This window comes from Physcomitrium patens, chromosome 15, assembly GCF_059467195.1.
Source record: "Physcomitrium patens ecotype Gransden chromosome 15, ASM5946719v1, whole genome shotgun sequence".
NCBI lineage: Eukaryota > Viridiplantae > Streptophyta > Bryopsida > Funariales > Funariaceae > Physcomitrium > Physcomitrium patens.
Window position 1 is genome coordinate 16212405 of NC_143424.1, and position 8515 is coordinate 16220919.

Consider the following 8515-nt stretch of genomic DNA (forward strand, 5'->3'; position numbering starts at 1 on the left):
GCCACATAGTTAGCTTATTCTTCAAGCTACCAATATGTGTGGCACATGGTCAACTTTTTGAATACGTTTCTAATCTAAAAAATCAATTATAAATACCTATAAAATCAAAGCAGTGTCTATGAAGCTGTCAGCCCAAAAGTTGGTTCACATTGTTGGTTAAACTAAAAAAATCTAAAAAAAATGAGGATTTTGATTATGTTTTGTTATAATAAGTTAGTTATAGACATTAATGTTAGTGACTTATTGATGATTAGTAGTGGAAAGAAAAATCAAGGGAGAAGGGAGTGGAAAGAAAGATAAGAAAAAGAGCCAAAAGAAAAAAAAAAAGAAAAAAAAAAGAAAAACAAAACAAAAAGGCCAAGAAGAAAGAAGGAAGAAGATGAAGAGGGACAAGGAGAAGAAAAAGAAAAAGGAGAAGAAAATAATTAGAAGTAAATTTATTGTGATGGGTTTGTCAAATTGTTGGTTCTTGATGATCTAGAACTTAGATTTGGGTGTATGAATAGTCAAACTTGATGTTTAAATATGTTTTAAACACATTGGTGGAGTTAGTTTTGTCAAAAAACGCTTCGAATTGGAGATTTTGGGCATGTCCAGAACTAAAATCGGGTTTAGGACTTAGGGTTAATGTGGGCCCTTGATCTTGATTAGGGTTGGTGGATTCGGATGGTGGAGATGTGGCCGCCACCCTTTGGTCTCTTCCTACTTGGATAAGAGGGTGGGGGTGGCCACACTCGCTCTCTCTCTCTCTTTTTTTTCTGGGGGCGAAGCCATGCCAAATTGCATCCCCACGTACCCTTGTTCCTATAGAGCTGCAATTGTGCAGCTGTAGTGTATTATTTATCTGAAAATAGAACGTCAAACTTTACCAATAGTTAGATCTTGTCGTTAGCTCCCTCGGGACAGTAGGCACGCTTTGTTTGGAGAGAAAACAAGAAAGTTGTGGTGGTTTTAGTGACAAGGAGGTCAGCTGCCGGCCAGATCTGGAGGTCCGACTTTGGAAGGCGAGTGTTGGCGGACAGTATTGAATTTGGAGCTGAAACTTTTGTGGGGGATGGTTCTTGTTGTCAGCTTTGCAAGGATTATTTGCACGCTTAGATTGAGTAAAGGCCAAGGAAGTTATGGTGGTTGGAGTGAAGAGGAGTCGGCCGTGGTGAAGATGTAGCACTCCGCCAACTCAAGCTACTTTGGAAGGTCATATCTTGGAATTCACTCAAGATTTTCAAGAAAAAATTGTTGGAGGTGATGCGGCTTCAATTCTAGTTTCTGGAATGCTAAAGCATATGCGTTGCACAACTGGAATGGAGCAAGGGCAAGGGTTTTTGTGGCCAGGGGTGCTCTGACTAGGCCGAGAAAGTCAGGCAACTTTGAGGCAAGATTTCTTTTAGCTTAATTGTTTTTTTGCATTGAATTTTGTTGGAGGACAAGCGCTTGTAAGTCTACTTTCTAAAATAGCAAATCTTGTTATAAACAAGTTAGTGATGCAACCATTGTAGTGGAATTCGTGCAAGGGGGTCGCTACCATGACTTGGAAGGTGGCGACTTCCAATTTTCTTTAATTTTTAGGATGAATCTTGGATGAATTAGGTCAATTGCACGAATTGTCAGTTGGATGATAAGTTGACTTATGGTTGGATGAATGAATCTTTAGATGAAAATTGGATGAACAAACTTTGAATGAATGAATGTTATAGGATGAATGAGATTTAAAGGATGGATGATTGATGAAGGGAAATTTAGGATGAATGAACTTAGGATTTATGGATGAACTTAGGATTTATGAATGAACTTAGGGTTTATAAAAATTGCGTGTGAGTGAAGTTAATCCACTTGACTACTAAACGGAATTAAAGGTGGAGGAATTTAGCTCACATAAATGGTGTGTTTGCCGGGAGCCGATCTTACAGACATTGTCTAACAATTTTTTTTTTTTTTTTTTTTTTTTTTTTTTTTGAGTTGAGATGATTGATTACATGGAGGAAGGAGATAATAGGAGCAAGATGATGGGGTCGTGATTGGAAGGAGCACAGCAGAAGGTATGTGGGTCTTGCGGATATCTATGGTAGTTTGTGCTAGAAACCTTAGCATGTGATTGAGAGGCCGGTGGTATACCAATTGTGTAGGAAGTTGGAATTGCATGAGGTAAGCCATCGTACATTGAATGATCTATGTTAACTTAGGATTGTAATTCATCGTTGTCGTTGCCTTGTTAGTGGGTAATGCCTCGGCAGTGAGCTGAATTGAGAACGAGGGGGGTTCTGGCCACGAAGGTAGAATCACAGTGTCTCGTTTACTGTCCGGGTAAGCCCTACAACATAGGTTGTACCGTATACCAAGATTGGACTATGGGGCTGGTTTGCCTTGGTGAATTCCATGTCATCGCCCGTAAATACTATCTTGGTGGTTTGCATTCCCTATCCACCTAAGGGTAGGCTAGATTATTAATTATCAATTTAAAAATTTCAAAAAAAAATGAGTTGGTAGATAATGAGAGAAGGTCAGTGAGGACGTTTAGATGTTCCCAAAAACTAGATCTCAAAAACCTACTTTGAACCAAGGACTTAAACGTATTGGAAGACGCCGGGGCAAGGTCGTGGATAACAAGGAAGCAGCCCCTTCTCGGAATACACTCATTAATAGTAGAAGCAATGAAGAATTTCTTGGAAGAGACATTAGAAGGAATTTAGAAAAGGCTTTAGGAGACGTTGGGGGCAGCGAGCTATTGGAAGAGTTGGAAGTGGAGGAGTTAGAGATAGAACACGTAGACCCTGAAGATGGAGTGTTTGGAGACGTGAACCTTAGGAAAATAGGAGAACAGGATAGGACCTTGGACTTTGTGCCTGCGGTCAAAGGATTTGTTCACGAGATGGCGATGGAGCGGCTTCCAGCTTTGGATCCCTTAGTTAGGCCACGAGGTTTGCCCGTGGCTATGCCAGCAGGGCTATTAGCGGCCACAGTTCCAGGGAATCTCCCCAAGTTCTATGGCACCAAGGACGAGGATCCAACCCTACACATAGAGAGGTACATAGAGATTTTGACAACATCCCTCATTGGGAACGAGGGGTATTACTTGGTTTGGTTCCCTGGAACCTTACACGCTGAGGCTTACAATTGGTACCGGGACCATGATGAGGGACATTTTACCACGTGGTCCCAGTTGCAAGTAGCCTTCTTAAACCACTTTAGGCCGGAGGTTGGACAAAGTACAGCTTTGAGAGCATTGGGAGTAGTACGACAGCAAAGAGATGAGGAAATGGCTAACTACATCAGGAGGTTTGACTTGGTCTGCATGCGTTATGTAGGAGGATTGTTGAATGGCGATACGTTAAAGCAATTCTTCATTGAAGGATTTGCTAATCGATCTACAATCAAGGAAGATTAGAGAGAAACCCAGTCACTTTGGAGGAAGCCAAAACAGCGGCGCGCGTTGTAGATTTAATCGAGAAAAGTTATGAAAGGCATTAGAGGAAGGAAGATGAGTCTATCTTGGGGTTTATTCCAATTAATCTCGTAAGCTAAGCGGTAGGACCAAGCACGTCAAGTACACCTCCGATAGTCGATAATGGTGCCCAATATTACAATGTCATGCCCACGGCCACCAGAGCTCCGATACCCTTATTGGCGTTACCAGAGCCACAATTGGAGAGGAGAGTGGAGGACTTGGAGAAAAAAATACAAGCCGGATAAGAAGGTTTTCAAGACTCCATGATGAAGCAGATCCAAGCCTTGATTGAGCAGATGGCATTCATGGTAAAGAATCAAAATTCAAACACCCCACCTCCTCGGATAGAGTCTGGTAACCATAACTCGGGGGTTTGGTGCACTACTTGTAGCCAAAATGGGCATTCATCTCTTCAGTGCCGAGTAAGGCCTCAAGGTAATCCAAATCCTCAACCATACCAGCCAACACAGGGCTATGGAAGAGATAGAGGACCTCAGCAGCGGCAAGGAGGTTATCAAGGTCGTCCTCAAGGATATGGTAGAAGTGACAAGCCTCGGAAGGAGTACCATGAGCTTTGCAGGAGATGGCATGAGCCGGGTCAGTGCTGGGATGATGGCCAACCATGGCCGTGTGGCAATTGTGGTGGCAATCACCCTACCCATGAATGTAGACAACCTGATAAGGTAATTCAACTACCACCACCAATAACAAATCCTTATAAGAACATGCGGAATAACATGAGAGATCAGAGACGACCTCATGGTGATGATCAGAGGGGCCTAAAACCTCCTAATCTCTACTACAACTATGAGGATTTCAGACAAAACCATCAACCTCCGGAAGGGTTACAAATCCGCCAAGGTTATATCCCAGTTGCCCAAAATCAACAAGGCGGCTATCGAAACTATGCAAACCAGAAACAAGGTCCATCTTCTAACCAAGATATTAGAGTAGCAGAAGAGGTCTTATTGAAGGGTCCTGCGCCATCTCTAGGAAAGACCACAGTGGTGATTGAAGAACATGAAGCACCTTCTAATTTAGTGACCCACGAATTGAAGAAAGACGGAGGCGGTGGCCATGAGAATGCTACTTTGGCTGTAATTACCCGAGGGCAAGCTCATAGGCAATCACCAATCGATGAAGAAGACTTAGATAGTAGTGAGTCTGAAGAGTTGTTGGATTTAGTAGCTCTTGAGGCGGCTGCAAAGGAGGCGGCAAGAATTACAAGAGAGGTAGGCGTCGCGGTAGGTGATGAAAGGTCATCTTAAGGCTCTGATCCACGTAAAGGGTTAAAATCGGGTCAATGGGAGGGTCCAGATATTCCAGAGGAGGAGTTTAGAGGATTGGGTTGTACGACGCCAACCTCTTACCAGAAGTATGATCTCTGGAGGGACTTGCGGAGGATAAAGGCTGACATCTCAATTGCTCAACTATTGGAGATATCTCCTTTGATGAGGAAGAGTTTCAAAGAAGGATTGCCTAGGGCGAAGAGAAAGAAGAAGACTCAAAAGAGGATAGTGGCTAGGGTACAAGCATCTATTAGGCCAGTGGATGTGAAGGCAGTGGAGATCGAGGTCACTATCGTAGACAAGGTGGTTCCGAATGTGCTCATTGATGGAGGTAGTGGGCTTAACATCATGCCACTTCATACCATGGAGAAATTGGGGTTGAATTTAACCGGACCTTCACCATTTGTATTAAACATGGCAGATCAGAGTCCTGCTAGGCCTTTAGGCCAGATCACGAACTGTAAAATCTCTATAGGAGGGGAGGATTACTTAGTGACCTTCCATGTTATCAGGATGCACACTTCCAAAGAATCTTTTTCACTTCTCTTAGGTCGTCCGTGGTTGAGGATGGCCAATGCCACCATCATGTGGGGTGGTGATAAGCCCTCCATAGTTTACGGTCCATATGAAAATCCCACTAAAGTTAGAATCAAGCCTTTGATAGGACTCGAGGTAGTTGACACCATATCTATTGGAGAAGGCACACCATTAAAATCCGTGGATGGGATGACGTTTGAAGTTGAGGTTCAAACCTTGAAGTGTCTTGGTCCAAATCTCTACCATTGGTCAGACAATGGAGAGTATGCCAAGTGGCTCCAAAACAACCCTGATTCTTCATCAGAATTGACGGCAGGATTGAATTTCATTGAAATGGAGTTGGACGATGGTTTGACACCTTTAATTGAAGTAGATGTCCATTTGATTAGAATAGAGGATGTTGAAGGAGTAGAGGTTTTAGAGGAAAGTGAGCATTTGGGAGGATCATTGAAATTTAAGACTGGTTCTTCGGGAATTACGGTTGGAGAAGACGTTTTCAGTTATCCCAATGTGCCTTCAGATTGGTATCGAGATAACAATGAGCAATGCCACATTGCTAAGAAAGACTGGAGGTTTGTGACAGTGGAGTTTGAAGGAAAAGAACCAAGACAAATGAAGATGGGAAGCCAACTAGAGGATGAAGAGATCAAGGCCTACTGTGAGTTGGTAAGAGAGTATCGGGAGGTCTTTGCATGGTCTTACAAGGAGTTAAAGGGGATTCCTCCTGAGATTGTAGAACATCGAATTCCCTTGATGACTGGTGCAGTACCAATCAGGCAAAAAGAGAGGAGAATGAATCCTCAGCTTCAATTGATTGTGAAAGAGTAACTGGAGAAATTACTCCAAGCAGGTTTTATTAAACCTGTTGAGATCACAGATTGGGTCTCTCCCATGGTGCTTGTAAAGAAGAAGAATAGTAAACTTAGGGTGTGTGTGGATTATAGGAAGTTGAATTTTTGCACCCAAAAAGACCACTTTCCCTTGCCATTTATCACTAGCATCTTGGAAGAAGTGGCAGGTCACGATTTATACACATTTATGGATGGATATTTTGGATACAACCAAGTATCTATTACACCTGAAGATCGACACAAGACTGCATTTACAACACCTTGAGGGACGTTTGTGTGGCATGTGATGCCATTTGGATTATGTAACGCCCCTGCTACTTTCCAACATCTGGTGATGTCTATCTTCTCAGACTTATTATACAAATCAATGATCGTGTTCATTGATGATTTCAGCACCCAATCTGATGCAAATTCTCACATTCATTTGGTGAAAGAAAGCTTAGAGAGGTGCAAGAAAGCTCGAATGGTCCTGAATCCAGAAAAAACCTATCTTGCCTTGACTAGAGGCATTTTGTTGGGATATATGGTTAGTAAGAGGGGTCATGAGCCCGAACCAGAAAAGGTGAAGGTAATTCAGAATTTATCACCTCCTACTAGTGTGAAGGAAGTGCAACGTGTATTGGGACATACCGGTTGGTATAGGGAGTTGATTGAAGATTACCCACTATTACACTTCCCATCACTAGCCTTCAGAAGAAAGGCACCAAATTTATATGGACTCAGGCTTGTAATGATGCTTTCGAGGTTCTAAAGAAGGAATTGTCTTCTTATCCAATATTGAGGCCCCCGAGGTGGGACTTACCTTTCCACATCTATTGTGATGCAAGTGCGGTGGCGGTTGGCAACATTCTGTGCCAACTTGTAGAAGGCCGAAGCAAGGGCAAGGATCATCCAATTGCCTACGCTAGTAGGCAATTAAATCTTGCAGAGAAAAATTATTCCACCACTGAGAGGGAATGTCTAGCCATGGTGTTCTCAGCTAAGAAGTTTAGACATTATCTGTTGAGCAACAAAGTGGTTTTTTATGTGGATCACATGGCCATCAAGTATTTAGTTAACAAACCTGAGTTGAGCTGTCGGCTAGCTAGGTGGGTCTTGTTGCTACAAGAGTTTGATTACACTGTGGAGTAAAAACCTGGATCCATACACAAACAAGCAGATCACATGTCGAGATTACTTGGAGGAATAGAGACCCACCCAATTGATGATAGATTGATAGACGAGAGTCTTTTCTTGGTGACAGCTAGACCAGCATGGTATTCTAGGATTATTGAGTTCTTGACTACTCAACAATTGCCAGTGGATTTATCCAAGGACGAGAGGCGAAAGATTCGGGTCAATAGTCATCATTTTGTGGTGTTAGGGAACCGGTTGTATCGACGTGGATTGGATGGAGTGTTATGATTGTGTGATGGAAGATGAGGTTCCTTCCATTTTGTCGGCTTGTCATGACAGTGCGTGTAGCAGACATTTTTCTGGCCAATTGACTGGTGAGAAAATTCTTAGGACTGGTTATTACTGGCCAACAATCTTCAAGGACGCTCATATCTATGTGAGGCGTTGTGATGCATGTCAGAGATTTGCTAGGAATGACCTTCACATGCACTTGCCGCTTCACATTTCCCTACCATTGGTGCCATTCGAGAAGTGGGGCATCGATTACGTGGGAGAGATTCATCCTCATTCATCTCGAGAAATGGCATATATTGTAGTGGCCACTGAATATATCACTAAGTGGGCTGAAGCCAAGGCTGTGAGGACAAATGATGCCAAGAATGTTGCAATCTTTCTCTTTGAGAATGTGATTACTAGATTTGGAGTCCCGAAGATCCTTATGAGTGATCGAGGTACTCATTTCCTCAACAAGGTGATTGAATCCATGACTGAGCGATTCCATATTGATCACCGAAAGACTACACCCTATCACCCTCAAACCAATGTGCAGACAGAGCGAGTCAACCAAACACTTGGTACTATATTGAGGAAAACTGTTAGAGACTCCAAGCGTGATTGGGATGTGAAACTGCCAGCCGCCTTATGGACATATAGAACAACATTCAAGGTCACCACACAGGCTACGCCATTCTCTCTAGTCTATGGACTGGAAGCAGTTTTATCAATTGAGTTTGAGGTTCCATCCCTTCGGATTGCAGTAGATTCCAGATTGACTGACAGACAATCTTTAAAGACAAGGTTGTACGAGCTCGAGGCATTGGATGAGAGCAAAAGACGAGGGGCTCAAAACATTGAAGCCATCCAGAGGCGACGCAAGGTCGTGTTTGATAAACGGAACAAGACTCGGATCTTGCAACCTGGTATGCTAGTATTGTTACAAGATGCTCGAAAGATCGACTTTCCAAGCAAGTTTGATGCCGTATGGTTGGGTCCTTATCTTG

At 42.9% G+C, this 8515-nt stretch overlaps 1 protein-coding gene across 1 annotated transcript; it reads left to right on the forward strand.

Annotated features, from left to right (window-relative positions):
• The first annotated feature begins 587 nt into the window (after window positions 1-587).
• On the forward strand, window positions 588-6142 carry LOC141046236 (uncharacterized). Its single transcript, XM_073539036.2, has 3 exons — window positions 588-1372; window positions 1962-2036; window positions 3303-6142. Exon 3 carries the CDS (start codon window positions 4894-4896, stop codon window positions 6094-6096), a length of 1203 nt encoding a protein of 400 aa, XP_073395137.1. The 5' UTR covers window positions 588-1372; window positions 1962-2036; window positions 3303-4893; the 3' UTR covers window positions 6097-6142.
• Window positions 6143-8515: the final 2373 nt, after the last annotated feature.

Coding starts and splice junctions, on each gene's coding strand:
- LOC141046236 (XM_073539036.2), top strand. CDS start 4,894: ATGAGGAAGAGTTTCAAAGAAGGATTGCCTAGGGCGAAGAGAAAGAAG.